The following is an 18,245-nucleotide window of genomic DNA, read 5'->3' on the forward strand; positions in this document are numbered from 1 at the left end:
CTATTTCCCCACCCAAACCTGTATTTCTTCAATCCATTAGCGCCCATAAACATGTTTTTTTTTTTTTATTAAATATTTAATTGAAAATTTTTGGTCAACCAACACAGTACATTGTGCATCCTTTACACAATATTATAACAACACAAATAACAATGACCTATTTTATAAACAATAAATAATAAATAACAAAAATGAAAACTAGCCCTAATTGGCAACTGTCTTGTCACAAGTAACACTCTCCAAAAATATAATTTAACAGTCCAATATATAATTATCTGTAGCAACGACCTATACATACTATACAGTATATATTAACAATCCTGAGAGTCCTTCTGGTTCCTCCTCCTCCCCCCCCCCACCCACCCCTCTCCCCCCCCCCCCCCCCCCCCCCCCCCCCCCCCCCCCGATCCTGGGCTGCTGCTGCTGCCTTCTTTTTCCCATTCCGTCTATCTTTCTGCAAGGTATTCGACGAACGGTTGCCACCGCCTGGTGAACCCTTGAGCTGACCCCCTTAGGACGAACTTAATCCGCTCTAGCTTTATAAACCCCGCCATGTCATTTATCCAGGTCTCCACCCCCGGGGGCTTGGCTTCTTTCCACATTAGCAATATCCTGCGCCGGGCTACTAGGGACGCAAAGGCCAAAACATCGGCCTCTCTCGCCTCCTGCACTCTCGGCTCTTGTGCAACCCCAAATATAGCCAACCCCCAGCTTGGTTCGACCCGGACTCCTACTACTTTTGAAAGCACCTTTGTCACCCCCATCCAAAACCCCTGTAGTGCCGGGCATGACCAAAACATATGGGTATGATTCGCTGGGCTTCTCGAGCACCTCGCACACCTATCCTCCACCCCAAAAAATTTACTGAGCCGTGCTCCAGTCATATGTGCCCTGTGTAATACCTTAAACTGAATCAGGCTTAGCCTGGCACACGAGGACGGCGAGTTAACCTGCTTAGGGCATCTGCCCACAGCCCCTCCTCGATCTCCTCCCCCAGCTCTTCTTCCCATTTCCCTTTTAGTTCATCTACCATAGTCTCCCCTTCGTCCCTCATTTCCCTATATATATCTGACACCTTACCATCCCCCACCCATGTCTTTGAGATCACTCTGTCCTGCACCTCTTGTGTCGGGAGCTGCGGGAATTCCCTCACCTGTTGCCTCGCAAAAGCCCTCAGTTGCATATACCTGAATGCATTCCCTTGGGGCAACCCATATTTCTCGGTCAGCGCTCCCAGACTCGCGAACTTCCCATCCACAAACAGATCTTTCAGTAGCGTTATTCCTGCTCTTTGCCACATTCCATATCCCCCATCCATTCCCCCCGGGAAAAACCTATGGTTGTTTCTTATCGGGGACCCCCCCAAGGCTCCAGTCTTTCCCCTATGCCGTCTCCACTGTCCCCAAATCTTCAGTGTAGCCACCACCACCGGGCTTGTGGTGTAGTTCCTCGGTGAGAACGGCAATGGGGCTGTCACCATAGCCTGTAGGCTAGTCCCCCTACAGGACGCCCTCTCTAATCTCTTCCACGCCGCTCCCTCCTCCTCTCCCATCCACTTACTCACCATTGAAATATTAGCGGCCCAATAATACTCACTTAGGCTCGGTAGTGCCAGCCCCCCCCTATCCCTGCTACGCTGTAAGAATCCCTTCCTCACTCTCGGGGTCTTCCCGGCCCACACAAAACCCATGATGCTCTTTTCAATCCTTTTAAAAAAAGCCTTCGTGATCACCACCGGGAGGCACTGAAACACAAAGAGGAATCTCGGGAGGACCACCATCTTAACCGCCTGCACCCTCCCTGCCATTGACAGGGATACCATATCCCATCTCTTGAAATCCTCCTCCATCTGTTCCACCAACCGCGTTAAATTTAACCTATGCAATGTGCCCCAATTCTTAGCTATCTGGATCCCCAGGCAACGAAAGTCCCTTGTTACCTTCCTCAACGGTAGGTCCTCTATTTCTCTACTCTGCTCCCCTAGATGCACCACAAACAACTCACTTTTCCCCATGTTCAATTTATACCCTGAAAAATCCCCAAACTCCCCAAGTATCCGCATTATTTCTGGCATCCCCTCCGCCGGGTCCGCCACGTATAGTAGCAAATCGTCTGCATACAAAGATACCCGGTGCTCTTCTCCTCCCCAAAGTACTCCCCTCCACTTCTTGGAACCCCTCAACGCTATCGCCAGGGGCTCAATCGCCAGTGCAAACAATAATGGGGACAGAGGGCATCCCTGCCTTGTCCCTCTATGGAGCCGAAAATATGCAGATCCCCGTCCATTCGTGACCACGCTCGCCACTGGGGCCCTATACAACAGCTGCACCCATCTAACATACCCCTCTCCAAAACCAAATCTCCTCAACACCTCCCACAAATAATCCCACTCCACTCTATCAAATGCTTTCTCGGCATCCATCGCCACTACTATCTCCGTTTCTCCCTCTGGTGGGGCCATCATCATTACCCCTAACAACCTCCGTATATTCGTGTTCAGCTGTCTCCCCTTCACAAACCCAGTTTGGTCCTCGTGGACCACCCCCGGGACACATTCCTCTATTCTCATTGCCATTACCTTGGCCAGGACCTTGGCATCTACATTTAGGAGGGAAATAGGTCTATAGGACCCGCATTGTAGCAGGTCCTTTTCCTTCTTTAAGAGAAGCGATATCGTTGCTTCAGACATAGTCGGGGGCAGTTGTTCCCTTTCTTTTGCCTCATTAAAGGTCCTCGTCAGTACCGGGGCGAGCAAGTCCACATATTTTCTATAGAATTCGACTGGGAATCCATCCGGTCCCAGGGCCTTTCCTGCCTGCATGCTCCTAATTCCTTTCACCACTTCTTCTACCTCGATCTGTGCTCCCAGTCCCACCCTTTCCTGCTCTTCCACCTTGGGAAATTCCAGCCGATCCAAGAAGCCCATCATTCTCTCCCTCCCATCCGGGGGTTGAGCTTCATATAATTTTTTATAAAATGTCTTGAACACTCCATTCACTCTCTCCGCTCCCCGCTCCATCTCTCCTTCCTCATCCCTCACTCCCCCTATTTCCCTCGCTGCTCCCCTTTTCCTCAATTGGTGTGCCAGCAACCTGCTCGCCTTCTCCCCATATTCGTACTGTACTCCCTGTGCCTTCCTGCATTGTGCCTCTGCAGTGCCTGTCGTCAGCAAGTCAAATTCTACATGTAGCCTTTGCCTTTCCCTGTACAGTCTGCTCCCGTTCCTTACTCTCCTGCTTCCCTTTATGTGCCCTTATTGATATCAGCTCCCCTCTAACCACCGCCTTCAACGCCTCCCAGACCACTCCCACCTGGACCTCCCCATTATCATTGAGTTCCAAGTACTTTTCAATGCACCCCCTCACCCTTAGACACACCCCCTCATCTGCCATTAGTCCCATGTCCATTCTCCAGGGTGGGTGCCCTCCTGTTTCCTCCCCTATCTCCAAGTCCACCCAGTGTGGAGCGTGATCCAAAATGGCTATAGCCGTATACTCCGTTCCCCTCACCTTCGGGATCAATGCCCTACCCAGCACAAAAACGTCTATTCGCGAGTAGACTTTATGGACATAGGAGAAAAACGAGAACTCCTTACTCCTAGGTCTGCTAAATCTCCACGGGTCTACACCTCCCATCTGCTCCATAAAATCTTTAAGTACCTTGGCTGCTGCCGGCCTCCTTCCAGTCCTGGACTTCGACCTATCCAGCCCTGGTTCCAACACCGTATTAAAATCTCCTCCCATTATCAGCTTTCCCATCTCTAGGTCCGGAATGCGTCCTAGCATCCACCTCATAAAATTGGCATCATCCCAGTTCGGGGCATATACGTTTACCAAAACCACCGTCTCCCCCTGTAGTTTGCCACTCACCATCACGTATCTGCCCCCGTTATCCGCCACTATAGTCTTTGCCTCGAACATTACCCGCTTCCCCACTAATATAGCCACCCCCCTGTTTTTCGTATCTAGCCCCGAATGGAACACCTGCCCCACCCATCCTTTGCGTAGCGTAACCTGGTCTATCAGTTTCAGGTGCGTTTCCTGTAACATAACCACATCTGCCTTAAGTTTCTTAAGGTGTGCGAGTACCCGTGCCCTCTTTATCGGCCCGTTCAGCCCTCTCACGTTCCACGTGATCAGCCGAGTTGGGGGGCTTCCTACCCCCCCCCCCCCCTTGTCGATTAGCCATCACCTTTTTCCAGCTCCTCACCCGGTTCCCACGCAGCTGTATCTCCCCCAGGCGGTGCCCCCCCGCCCATCCTCTCCCATACCAGCTCCCCCCTCTCCCCAGCAGCAGCAACCCAGTAATTCCCCCCTTCCACCCCCCCCGCTAGATCCCCCGCTAGCGTAATTACTCCCCCCATGTTGCTCCCAGAAGTCAGCAAACTCTGGCTGACCTCGGCTTCCCCCCGTGACCTCGGCTCGCACCGTGCGACGCCCCCTCCTTCCTGCTTCTCTATTCCCGCCATGATTATCATAGCGCGGGAACCAAGCCCGCGCTTCTCCCTTGGCCCCGCCCTCAATGGCCAACGCCCCATCTCCTCCACCTCCCCTACTCCCCCCATCACCACCTGTGGGAGAGAGAAAAGTTACCACATCGCAGGATTAGTACATAAAACCCCTCTTTGCCCCCCACATTCGCCCCACCACTTTGTTCGAACGTTCTTTTTAATAACCCGCTCATTCCAGTTTTTCTTCCACAATAAAAGTCCACGCTTCATCCGCCGTCTCAAAGTAGTGGTGCCTCCCTCGATATGTGACCCACAGTCTTGCCGGTTGCAGCATTCCAAATTTTATCTTCTTTTTATGAAGCACCGCCTTGGCCCGATTAAAGCTCGCCCTCCTTCTCGCCACCTCCGCACTCCAGTCTTGATAAACGCGGATCACCGCGTTCTCCCATTTACTGCTCCGAGTTTTCTTCGCCCATCTAAGGACCATTTCTCTATCCTTAAAACTGAGGAATCTCACCACTATGGCTCTGGGAATTTCTCCTGCTCTCGGTCCTCGCGCCATCACTCGGTATGCTCCCTCCACCTCCAATGGACCCGCCGGGGCCTCCGCTCCCATTAACGAGTGCAGCATCGTGCTCACATATGCCCCGACGTCCGCTCCCTCCACACCTTCAGGAAGACCAAGAATCCTCAGGTTGTTCCTCCTTGCGTTGTTTTCCAGTGCCTCCAACCTTTCCACACATCGTTTCTGATGTGCCTCCTGCGTCTCCGTCTTCACCACCAAGCCCTGTATATCGTCCTCATTCTCGGCTGCCTTTGCCTTCACGACCCGAAGCTCCCGCTCCTGGGTCTTTTGTTCCTCCTTTAGCCCTTCGATCGCCTGTAGTATCGGGGCCAACAGCTCTTTCTTCATTTCCTTTTTGATCTCTTCCACACAGCATTTCAAGAACTCTTGTTGTTCAGGGCCCCATGTTAAACTGCCACCTTCCGACGCCATCTTGGTTTTTGCTTGCCTTCCTTGCCGCTGTTCTAAAGGATCCACTGCAATCTGGCCACTCTCTCCTCCTTTTTCCATCCGTATCCAGGGGGGATTCCCTTCTGGTTTACCGCACAGTGTTTTTAGCCGTCAAAATTGCCGTTGGGGCTCCTATCAAGAGCCCAAAAGTCCGTTTCACAGGGAGCTGCCGAAACGTGCGACTCAGCTGGTCATCGCCGCACCCGGAAGTCCCATAAACATGTTTACTAATGATTATTTTGGTAGCGTGGGAGGAACTAAACAGCAACCATGGAGATTCATGAATAGGCGGGACTCCCAATGATCAGTAATACAATGGAAAGCAAAGATACCTACAAATTAAGCCCAGTAATTTACCCTAACCATGGCAACTCAGTCAGACACTTGGAAAAAGCTTTATTTAAAAAACAACACTTTACTATTATTGTACTTTATAATGCAACCAGACTCAAGTACACACTGTTGACCACGTCTGCTCATTACCTTTAAAGGTTGTGTTATCAGAACACTTTCAAAGAAAGAGATTGCCATGGAGATGAGCCATTTGATGGAACTGACTTTGCCATAGTGTAACCCATAGAGCATGGTAAAGAAGGCGGATACACCACTGGTGGCGGCAACCAAAGCCCAACCAATGAAGACAAACCACCAAGGTAATCCTTTCGAGCTTTGCCCTTTTTTGCTGTCTCCAGAAAGACTAGGAGTGGGAGAGAGCCTGCAGAAGAAGGAATGAAAGGTTACTGCTAAATGTACATATTTAGACACCTTCTAAAGCTAGGGCCACTGTAATAGCATCCTGTGACTTCCCCACTCTATAAAACTCTACTCTGAGAATATCAAAGAAGAGGTTTTAAAAAAATGTATTTACATTTCCCTTCTAAATGAAAATCGCTTATTGTCTCAAGTTGGCTTCAATGAAGTTACTGTGAAAAGCCCCTAGTCGCCACATTCCGGCACCTGTTCGGGGAGGCTGGTATGGGAATTGAACCGTGCTGCTGGCCTGCCTTGATCTGGCCAGCCATTTAGCCCAGTGTGCTAAACTAGCCCCAGTAATGCCTTGCAGTGTAGGCTATTAAGTGGTGCTGCTCTGGAATCAGCTGCAAAAAGGTATGTGGTCGCAACTTTAGACAGTTTACCTTCCACGGTTTCCCTCCTTGAACCTATATGTTTAACTAATAATTGTTGGCAAAGCCATGTGCCGAACCTTAGTCCATTTAAGATCTGTAGATAGTGCTGTGCATTAGAATAGAAAAGCTTGGAACTTCAATGCGGAAGTAATCTAGATTTAACAGGTTAGGCACTCCATCACCCGCAGTCACTTTAATAACTTCCAACAAAGTATTATAAGCAATCATCCTTCAGTGGGTTCCAGCCTCACCCTGGGGGCAATCTCAGAAAAGTACCACCATTGCAATACTTTATTACACTCTTCTTTTCGGGGTTATGAGAAGTTCCCACCTTTCTGAAACAGAACTGGAGCAGAGGATAGCATTTTCCAGAAGATCCTTCATGTGCTGCACCTGACGGACAGCTCGAGTGTAGCTCTGTGGATTCTGGAACTTGCTGGAACCCAGGAAGTCCAGTTCATTTTCCACATGCTGGAGCTGCAGGTACAGATAGCGATTATAATCACTTCGCCTCTGTTTCTCAATTACTCCCTTCTCTGAGTCAGAGCCAGTGGTGTGTTCTGAAAGTAATAAGGGAGAAATCATAACTGGACGTGAAAGGGTAGTGAATGTCAAACATTTTACCACAGATCACTTGCTAGAAAAAGACTGAGAAGTTTTATAGTTTGCATGGCACCTGGGCTCTGAGAATGAAATTATTTCAATGTATTTGGATCCAGGCCTCTGTAATATCTGTCATTACAGATATCAATCTTGACTTGTCCCGAATGAGGAGATCTGTCAAGGAGTGGAAAATATTAACAACTGACTGGTTTTTATCCTAAGCCTGTGAGAATTTGCTTCTGAGTAACATATTCTGCAAGTAGCCAGTAATGTTTGAGCAATAATAGCAATGAGTACTTCAAGGCATAGAACAGTGAGGAATGTTTCACATTGCAGCGAAGCACAGATTTGATGGGAAAATATAGGCCCAGATCATCTGAAGAATGGCAATGATTGTTGGACTATTGCTGTGCTCAAAAACTCCCCTAACTTGAGGTTGCCTTCGAGTTCAACTGGCATCTTCTGATTCCATCTTCCACGGATCCATCGGGGAACTTCATTGGAGCAGAGATGGGGAAGGCAGGACACATCTGCTACTTACAGCATTAGCTGTCATTTAAAAAAATTAATTTATGGAATGCGGGCGTCGCTGACTAGACCAGTATTTATTGCCCATCCCTAGTTGCTCTTCAGATAATGGTAGTGAGTTGCCTTTTTGAATCGCTGCAGACCTAAGGTGCAGGTACACCCACAGTGCTGTTAGGGAGAGAATTCCGGGATTTTGACCCAGCAACAGTAAAGGAACAATGATATATTTCCAAGTCAGGATGGTGAGTGACATGGAGGAAAGTCTCCAGGTCATGTGTTCCCAGGTCCTTGCCATTCTAGCTATAGTTGTTGTGGGTTTGGAAGGTGCTGTCTAAGGAAACTTGGCAAATTCCTGCAGTGCATCTTGTAGTAGATGGTACACTTGGCTGCCACTGTTCATCGGTGGTGGAGAGAGTGAATGCCTCTGCAATTGATAGTAATCAAGTGGACTGTTTTGTCCTGGATGGTGTCGAGCCTCTCAAGTGTTGTTGGAGCTGCACTCATCCAGGCAAGTGGAGACTATTCCATCACACTCCCAACTTCTGCCTTGTAGATGGTGGACAGGTTTTGGGGAGTCAGGAGGTGAATTACTCGCTGCATAATTTCTAGCCTCTGACCTGCTCTTGTAGCCACAGTATTCATGTAGCTAGTCCAGTTCAGTTTCTGGTCAATGGTAATCCCCAGGACATTGATAGTGGGGGATTCGGCAATGGTAATGCCATTGAAAGCCAAAGGGCGATGGTTAGATCCTCTCTTTTTGGTGATGGTCATTGCCTGGCACTTGTGTGGCATGAATGTTACTTGCTACTTGTCAGTTTATCACCAGAAAAAACAGAACAGAAGAATAATGACTCCTGCCAATGTGTAAAGAGCGTTGGTTCTCAAGTCAGGGCAATTCCAAAGCAACACTAGCTTGTCACAAAGAAAGAAAATGAGCAGTTTGTTCCATAGCTGTTCAAGTTTGACCGAGTAACGAGAGTCACTTTTAAACTAAAATACATAATGCATTTTATTTTTGCTCGTTTCAAGGATTGTGCATTACTGCATGAAGCACTAACTCCTGCCTCTCCCACATCTTAGCCACTTGCCATTGAAAATATATTTTAGTTAAAAATAACATTTGATTAATAGGGAGAAAAATCATGCAGGACCTGGCAATTTCCTGTAAAATACAAGTGCTTTGCGCACATATTGGGCGGGATTCTCCGCGATCCGGCAGGGCGGGCCACTCTGGCACTGAGGAGTGGTGTGAACCACTCCGGCATCGGGCCGCCCCGAAGGTGTGGAATCCTCCGCACCTTCAGGAGCTGGGTTTGCGCCGGAGTGTTTGGCACCATGCCAGCCGGTGCGGAAGGGCTTGGCGCCATGCCAACCGCCGCCGAAGGGCCTCCGCCGGCCGGTGCGAGTTGACGCATGCGTGGGAGCGCCAGCGTGTGCTGGCGTCATCCCAGCGCATGCGCAGGGAGGTTCTTCTCCGCACCGGCCATGGCGTAGGTTGACAGCGGCAGGTGCGGAGAGAAAGAGTGCCCCCACGGCACAGGCCCGCCCGCGGATCGGTGTGCCCCGATCGCGGGCCAGGCCACCGTGGGGGCAACCCCCGGGGCCAGATCCCCCCGCAATTCCCCCCCCCCGAGGACTCTGCAGGCCGCCCGTGGTGCCAGGTACCGCTGGTAAGGACCTGTTGTGATTTACGCTGGCGGGACCCGCCCAAAACGGGCGGTCACTCGGCCCATCGCGGGCCGGAGAATTGCCGCTGACCGGTGCGACGCGATTCCCGCCCCCGCCAAAACCCCGGCGCTGGAGAATTCGGCAGCCAGCGGGGGCGGGATTCACGCCGCCCCCCCCGCGATTCTCTGACCCGCCGGGGGGTCGGAGAGTCCCGCCCATTGTTACTTAAGTGTTGCATTTTACCAATGCTCTGAAAGTTGACTGTCATAAACTGCTCCTGACTCAATAGAGATTGTCATATGTCAAATCCCCCCATCCCTGACAATGGTTGTAGTACTGTAATGCACACCAGTGCATCATGTTCATCTTAGGATTGTGTTTGGTCACTTCCGGGTGCGGCTATGCAGAGCTAGGTCGCATATTCGGTAGCTCCCACTTGGAACGGAATTTTGGGCTCTTTTACAGGGCCCCCACGGCATTTGTTTGACATTTCCCGGTGTGGGAAGAAGACTGCAGCATTCCCCTGACAGTGTCCCCCAGGAATGTTATGTCTTTTGGCTACCAGACCCGGCAGAAACAGTAAAAGATTTGGCTTGAGCTGCAGGAATAGACAAAGGCCTCTTCCAGCATGCAGGCGGGGGAAGGGCAAGCTTAAAGCTGCAATCTGACTTGACTCTATCAAAGGTGAATTCTAGCAGCAGAGGGAACAACTGTGAAAAGATCTACCAAGGCCATTGAAGAAGCAGGGACGAGGCTTCCGGTGGCGGCCATGGAGGAGTAGGTCGCGCATTCGGCAGCTCCTGTCTGGAACTGACTCTCCAACCTTTTTCAGGAGTTTCCATAGACTTTTTGGGGCAGACTGGTGAAGCGAACACTGTCAAAAGGATTCCCTCTCGACTTCCGGTTGCGGCTATGCGGAGCTAAGCCGCACGATTCGGCAGCTCCCGCTACCACGGACTTTCGGGCTCGTTAGAGGAGCCCCAACGGAACTTTTTTTTTTTTTTTGACGCAGCCCGTGGGGAAGGAAAGAGAGAGGTCTCCCTCCAACTTCTATGAAAAGGACCAGAAGTGTAACGGCCAAAGGAGCGGCACTGGAGCAACGGGAGAAGCAAGGGAAAGAAAACAAAATGGCGGCGGCCAGGGACAAAGGGGAGCTGCAGGAGTTCATCAAGCGCTGCTTCGAGGAGCAGCGCGAGGAGATGTGCAAGGAGATGTTGGTGCCTATGCTTTCGGCAATTGAAGGACTCGGGATCACCCAGAAGGCCCACGAAGCTAAGATCCAGGAGGTACAGAAAAGAGTCAGTCAGAACGAGGACGAGCTCGTGGGCCTGGCGGTGAGAGTGGAGCAGAACGAGGCGCTACACAAGAGGTGGGCGGGAAGACTCGAAGACCTGGAGAACAGGTCGAGGAGAAAGAACCTGCGAATCCTGGGTCTCCCTGAGGGAGTGGAGGGGGCTGATGCCGGGGCATACGCGAGCACGATGCTCGAGGCGATGATGGGCACGAAGGCCCCTTCGAGGCCGCTGGAGTTGGACGGGGCACATCGGGTGCTGGCGAAGAAGCTGCACTGGCCAAAAGGGAATGGGACACAGAAGAGGTGGTCGGGACGGGGGTCCCCCCTCTGGGGGACTGGAGGGTGAGGGAGGCGTGGACACGGGACTGGCCCAGAAAAGGAGATGGCTAGTCGGCGGGGCGTGGGGTGGGGGGGGGGGGGTGAGAGCCCCTCTAATCCGGCTGATAACGTGGACTGTGAGGGGCCTGAATGGGCCGGTGAAGAGGGCTCGAGTGTTCGCGCACTTAAAGGGACTGAAGGCGGACGTGGCCATGCTCCAAGAGACACACCTGAAGGTGGCGGACCAGGTCAGGCTAAGAAATGGATGGGTAGGACAGGTATTCCACTCGGGACTGGACGCGAAGAATAGAGGGGTGGCAATATTGGTGGGAAAGCGGGTGTCATTTGAGACCAAGACTGTTGTAGCGGACAATGGGGGGCGATATGTAATGGTGAGCGGTAGGCTGCAAGGGACGTGGGTGGTGTTGGTAAACGTACACGCCCCGAACTGGGATGATGCAGGATTCATGAAGCGCATGTTGGGGCGCATTCCGGACCTGGAGACAGGAGGCCTGATAATGGGAGGGGACTTCAATACAGTGTTGGATCCAGCACTGGACCGCTCCAAATCAAGGACTGGAAAGAGGCCAGCGGCGGCCAAGGTACTTAGGGGGTTTATGGATCAGATGGGGGGAGTGGACCCATGGCGGTTTGCAAGGCCGCAGGCCAGGGAATTTTCTTTCTTCTCCCATGTACACAAAGCCTACTCCCGGATAGATTTCTTTGTTCTGGGTAGGGCGCTCATCCCGAGGGTGGAGGGGACGGAGTATTAAAAAAAAAGGATTGTGTTTGGTGCCATAAGTATCAGGTTTTTGTACATTGGAGCGTTTTGAGAAAAGCAGTTGCAACCTGTTAATAATAATAATAATAATCTTTATTATTGTCACAAGTAGGCTCAAATTAACACTGCAATGAAGTTACTGTGAAAAGCCCCTAGTTGCCACACTCTGACACCTGGGGCGAAATTCTCCCCCAACGGAGCGGTGTCCGCCGACTGGCGCCAAAGACGGCGCCAATCAGACGGGCATCGCGCCGGCCCAAAGGTGCGGCATGCTCCGCATCTTTGGCGGCCTAGCCCCAACATTGAGGGGCTAGGCCGACGCCGGATGAATTTCCGCCCCGCCAGCTGGCGGAAATGGCGTTTGTTGCCCCGCCAGCTGGCGCGGAAATGCGGCGCATGCGCGGGAGCGTCAGCGGCCGCTGTCAGTTTCCCGCGCATGCACAGTGGGGAGAGTCTCTTCCGCCTCCGCCATGGTGGAGGCCGTAGCGGAGGCGGAAGGGAAAGAGAGCCCCCACGGCACAGGCCCGCCCGCGGATCGGTGGGCCCCGATCGCGGGCCAGGCCACCTTGGGGGCACGGTCAGATCGCCCCGCCCCCCCCCTCCCCCAGGACCCCGGAGCCCGCCCATGCCACCTGGTCCCGCCGGTAAATAACAGGTTTGATTTACGCCGGAGGGACAGGCAATTTCTGGGCGGGACTTCGACCCATCCGGGCCGGAGAATCCAGCAGGGGGTACCGGCGCGGCCCGATTCCCGCCCCCGCCCAATCTCCGGTACCGGAGACATCGGCGGGGGCGGGATTCACGGCGGCCAATGGCCATTCTCCTACCCGGCGGGGGGTCGGAGAATGATGCCCCTGTTCGGGTACAGAGTGTCCAATCCACCTAACAAGCACGACTTTCTGGACTTGTGGGAGGAAACTGGAGCATCCGGAGGAAATCCATGCAGACCCGGGGAGAATGTGCAGACCCCACGCAGACGATGACCCAAGCCGGGAATCAAACCCGAGTCCCTGGTGCTGTGAAGCAACAGTGCTAACCACTTGTGCTCTGTAAACAAGGTGCACCTTTATATCAGGAGGTAGTCATGTATTCCGTAAGACACAAAGCTTTCAGTGCCCTTCTGAAACTGTACGACCGCTTTGCCAGTTTCTATTTGACAGATAATTGATGTTTGTTGTTGATCAAAGCATTCCTGTACATTGATTTGTTTTCTCTTATTACTGCTGATCAATTTGTTGTTTCTGTGCCTCTACAGGACTGTGGAGAAATTCACCTTGGTCATCAAATTAATGCAGGAAGGCCGTCATGAAATAGTATTACATTGAACACAAAGTTTAAAAAGGTGGGGTCTGCCTCCCAATATCCAATCGGATAATTAACATCGGCACAAACACATTCCTCAATTAAAACAGCCACAATACAAGCAATTTCACAAAACTTATCCCTTTAATGTGTGGCTGCACGATACCTCACCCTGCAAGATTGTGGCTTGAATGCAGGGTCATCAGATTGGGTCAGAGTTGGTGGTCAGGGGTAGGTGGGTGATCGCTGATGGGGCGAGGGTGGCTAGTCTGGTCAGTACGGGGGGTACTTAGTTCGTGGGGGGATGAGTGTCACATTGGGTGGGGCAGGCGGGGGTTAGTCAGACGCCTGGGGTTGCGATTAGTGGGGCAGCTGGGAAGTTAGCAATTACCTCGCCAGTGGCTTTGCTGAGCAATAATTGGCCAGTAGCTTTTGGCAGGCGGTACAGCCGCCCAAAGTCCTTGATCACAGGGAAGGCCCACCACTGCCAGTTAGTATCTGATTGGCATTTAATGTGGCCAGCCTTCCTGAAAAGAACGGCCATTCCGCTCTGGCTCCCCTGCTGGTGGGTGAGACATTCGTTGTCTCCATTAAATGCTGCCCTAGGTTACTGCAGACCTTCAAACTCACCTTGTAAGTCAACTGATCCAAGGCTGAGAATGAGAGGATCCTCCTTCTTACGACTCTCATTGTAAAACTCACGGTCAACCTTATTTTGCTCCCGGATTATATTTTCAACTAAAGCCAAAAGTTTGTTGATATCTGTTGTTTTTTTAAAATCCGTATCCGGTGTTGGCAGTGGGTTCTTCAGTGTTTTAGTCAGTGAATTAGCGATCCTCTGGATGTCCTAAGTGTACAATATTAGTTATTTGTGTTAGCACCACAAGTTCATTTTACATTGCCAGTGGCTTTTGTTTCCAGTCTCTGAACAACGGACTCATTTGCTTTTAAAGAAATAAAACTCAATTTTATTCCAAAAACATGACAATTGGAAGAAATTGGTTGAATGACAATTTAGGTTTTATGACCCCATTTAAAGATATACATTGTGACTCCATTTCCTTGATTCTGGTCTTTGGTGCTTCCTGGTTCTTGACTACCTTGTCCACTTGTGTTGCCACCTTTAAAGATCTGTGGGCATGCATGCCCAGATCTTGCTGACTTTCTATATTGATGAGAGTTTTGCCATTTATGGTATATTTCCCCTCTATGTTAGACCTACCAAAATGCATTACCTCACATGGATGGAAGGACTTCCAAATGCCTGCATCCTATTCTCTGTAATGCTCTCTCTGACTCGCCACCTCCCTTATAAATCTTCTCAAAATCTCTCTGGCCAAGCTTTCAAAGCCTTTCCTAACCCTTCCTCTGGCTCACTGCCTGTTTTCCTTATATCTATGTGAAATTGTCTAAGGATATTTGTAATATTCAGGGGCAAATTTCAGCATCATTCATTGAAAGGTGTAACTGTTGATGATTAATAGTGGCATCAGTGATTGCGATGTGAAAAAGTTGAATGATAGATACTTTGGATATTTTTCTGACAACCTTTATAACAGCTTCAGGTGTGAGGGAGCAAGTTTGTAGACTTTGAGAAGACGCTGGCAAAGAAGGTGATATGCGGCCATGTTTGCCCTGCTTCTTCTCCACGTGCCTTCCTCTCGATCTCGGTCGGATGTTTCTGAAAATCTGCACGATGAGAAGATTGATGGGGAACATCAGCAGCGAGCTTTCAAAACCAATCAGCACTTGCTGCCACGTGAACTCAATCTTACCTGTGTGGGAAGAATATTTTTTAAAAACCATTTGAACAAACGAGTGAGAAAGAACCACAATTTGTGTGGAAAACAATTCACTGTGCTCTTTATAAATAGAGTGCTCCTTTTAGGTACAATTGATTTCCACAAGTGTCTACATTAACAAATATCTGGATTAGCAAAATAGAATAAACACAAGGAAAATTTAAAAAGTATGGTAAGTAGAAGGCTCAAACCCCATCAGCGTGACTGTGGCACAATTGGAATGATACTGGATTCTCTTCATTAATCTGTGCTCAAATCAAAAGTGAGACAGCAAACTGACTATACTAATCAAGATGCTATCTGCAGCACATAATCCATGCTTTGTATTCATTATGGGTATTTCAGGACACTTTCAAAGTATTTACTTTTAAATTCCATTTGTTTAGTCAGAAAGTACGATAATTTTCAGGGAAAAATATATTTTTTTATAAGGTAATATGAACAAAGAACAATACAGCATAGGAACAGGCCTTTCGGCCCCTCCAAGCCTGTACCGGGCATGATACCAACCTTTGCCAAAACCCTCAGCACATCCTTGTGCTGTATCCCTCTATACCCTATCCATGTGTTTGTCAAGTTGCGTTTTGAAAGCCGTTAATGTATCTGCTTCCTCAACCTCCCCTGGCAACGTGTTCCAGGCACTCACCACCCTCTGCGTAAAAGACCTGCCTCGTACATCTCCTCTAAACTTTGCCCCATGGACCTTAAACCTATGCCCCCTGGTGACTGACTCCTCCATCCTGGGGAAGAGTGCCTGCCCATCCACTGTATCCATGCCCCTCATAATCTTGTAGACCTCTATCAGGTCACCCCTCAAACTCCGTCTTTCTAATGAAAACAGTCCAAGTCTATTCAGCCTCTCCACATAGCTAACACCCTCCAGACCAGGCAACATCTTGGTAAACCTCCTCTGCACACTCTTCAAAGCCTGCACATCCTTCTGGTAGTGTGGCGACCAGAATTGTGCGCAATATTCCAAGTGCGGCCGTACCAAGCTTCTATACAACTGTAGCATGACTTGCTGGTTTGTATACTCGATGCCCCATCCAATGAAGGCAAGCATTCCTTCTGCTTTCTTGATTACCTTGTCCACTTGTGTTGCCACCTTCAAAGATCTGTGGGCATGCACGCCCAGATCTTGCTGACTTTCTATATTCTTGAGAGTTTTGCCATTTATGGTATATTTCCCCTCTATGTTAGACCTACCAAAATGCATTACCTCACATTTGTCCGGATTAAACTCCATTTGCCATTTCTCTGCCCAAGTCTCCAACCTATCTTTGTCCTGATGTGTCTTCTGACAATCCTCAGCACTATCCGCCACTCATATAAATCATATACAGAGACACACCTTCACATGATGTTGTCACAATGTAAATTACACTTTGTTATAACCTGCCCGGATCCTATTGGCAGAGGACAATTGGTTACCCCATGTTCCTTGGGGAATATGAGCTCCCCTAATGAGGGGGCAGGGCAATCGTTTGCAGTGTAGTTGTATAGTGGGAGGCACCAGCTAGAGAGGGAACCAATAGTGAACTACTGGTACTGTGTAAGTATTATTGGAACTAAAGTTACTTTTTGTTTGGCCCCACAAACCCATGCTGGATTCTTCGTGGCCCTCACAAAACACTTGTTCTCCTGGGTTTATTTCTAGTACAAGAAGTTTGCCACTTATTTTTAAAAAAATACATTCAGCGCTCCTTTATCTGAGAAAATAGCTAAGGATGTGGATCATTAATGCAAATGAGCAGTTAGACAACAAATGAAATCTAACATTTCTCCTCATTACCTTATAGGACACAATCTTGTTCAATGGCCCTTCATTTTGGCCAGTCCTACAAGTGGAAGTATTCTCTTCACATCCACCCTGGTCAACCCATTCATAATTTTAAAGGCCTCGACCAATCTTCTCTTTTCTAAAGAAAAAGCCTCCACATGATATCTCTTTCCTGATATCTGTAATCCCTCAGTCTTGCTACCACCTTCTTCGCACTTTCTCAAACGCTTCTATGTCATTATCATATTATGAAGATCGGAACTGTACATAGGTACATAGGAATTAGGAACAGAAGTAGGCAATTCAGCCCTTCGAGCTTGCTCCGCCATTCAATCAGATCATGGCTGATCTCTTCCTGGTCTCAAGTCCACCTCCCCACTTGTTGCCCATATCGCTTTAACCCACTTTTAATCAGAAATATATCTATCACCTTCTTGGAATAATTTAATGATTCAGATTCCACCGCACTATGGGGCGCGAGTTCCACAAATTCACCACCTTCTGCGAGAAGTAGTATCTCCTCATCTCAGTTCTAAATCTACCACCTCGCAACCTATATCTGTGACCTCTTGATCTAGCTTGCCCCACAAGGGGGAACATTTGCTCTACATTTACTTTATCAATCCCATTTAGTATTTTATACACCCTTCGCGTCCTTCTAAATTCCAGCGAGTATAAGCCCAAACTGTTTAATCTCGCCTCATACATCAACCCTTTCATCCCGGAATCAATCTGGTGAACCTCCTCTGAATTGCCTCCAATGCCACCACATCCTTCCTCAAATAAGGAGACCAAAACTGGACACAATATTCCAGATGTGGTCTCACCAACACGCTATACAATTGCAACAAAACTTCTCTACTTTTATACAAAATGGATAACCTCACATTTATCTATGTTACATTTCAACTGGCAAATTTTGGCCCAATTTCCTAGCCTATCTATATGCATCTGTAAAATCTTTATCTCCTGCTTTCCCACCTATGTTAGTATCATTCGCAAATTTTGCTACTCTGTCCCTGATGGCAGATCATTTGCAGAAACCCAAGTGTGGCCCAATTGATCTGATTAAATATTTAACAGTGTTTCTGTTCAAAGATGAATATTTTTAACAAATGAACACTGCAAAGAATTCTTGACTTTACCCAGATCCATTTTTTGCTGGGCGGGATCCTTCGGTACTCCCCAGAATATAATACTGGTCAGCATTGTGCAGAGGAGCAAGGAGAAACAACACGACACACGCTGTACCCTTGTGAACGGACTCCTTGGTGGGCGGTTTAACACTGAATACCAAATATGTCCGTCTCGGAAATCCTTAGCAGTCTTCATGAAGAACAGATTACTGTTGGGTTACAAGATGAATTTGATTGAGTTTTAGTGAGGGAAGGGGGAATTGGAAAGTATTAAAAATTACAGAATCCACATTGGATTCCAGAAAACAGTGCAATTTACCAAAATCCAGAGGTCAGAAGGCAGTAAAAATATAATAACTGTATCATAAACAGTACTTGAAAGATACAGCACTATGCAGTAATTTGTGTTATTTTAATTTGGCATTTAATCTTGATTGATAG

General features: G+C 49.1%; 1 protein-coding gene across 1 annotated transcript in view; it reads right to left on the minus strand.

The window, feature by feature from the left end:
* LOC140430450 (polycystin-1-like protein 2) overlaps window positions 1–18,245 on the minus strand; it is a 228,784-nt gene that overhangs the window by 60,311 nt on the left and 150,228 nt on the right. Inside the window, exons 28-32 of the mRNA XM_072517932.1 lie at window positions 17,814–18,013; window positions 14,635–14,861; window positions 13,717–13,933; window positions 6,924–7,152; window positions 5,949–6,180 (exon numbers count right to left, since the gene is read on the minus strand). Coding sequence (XP_072374033.1) covers window positions 5,949–6,180; window positions 6,924–7,152; window positions 13,717–13,933; window positions 14,635–14,861; window positions 17,814–18,013 — 1,105 coding nt within the window. The remainder of the gene's footprint in view (window positions 1–5,948; window positions 6,181–6,923; window positions 7,153–13,716; window positions 13,934–14,634; window positions 14,862–17,813; window positions 18,014–18,245) is intronic.

This window comes from Scyliorhinus torazame, chromosome 10 (genome assembly GCF_047496885.1).
Source record: "Scyliorhinus torazame isolate Kashiwa2021f chromosome 10, sScyTor2.1, whole genome shotgun sequence".
NCBI classification, from domain to species: Eukaryota; Metazoa; Chordata; class Chondrichthyes; order Carcharhiniformes; family Scyliorhinidae; genus Scyliorhinus; species Scyliorhinus torazame.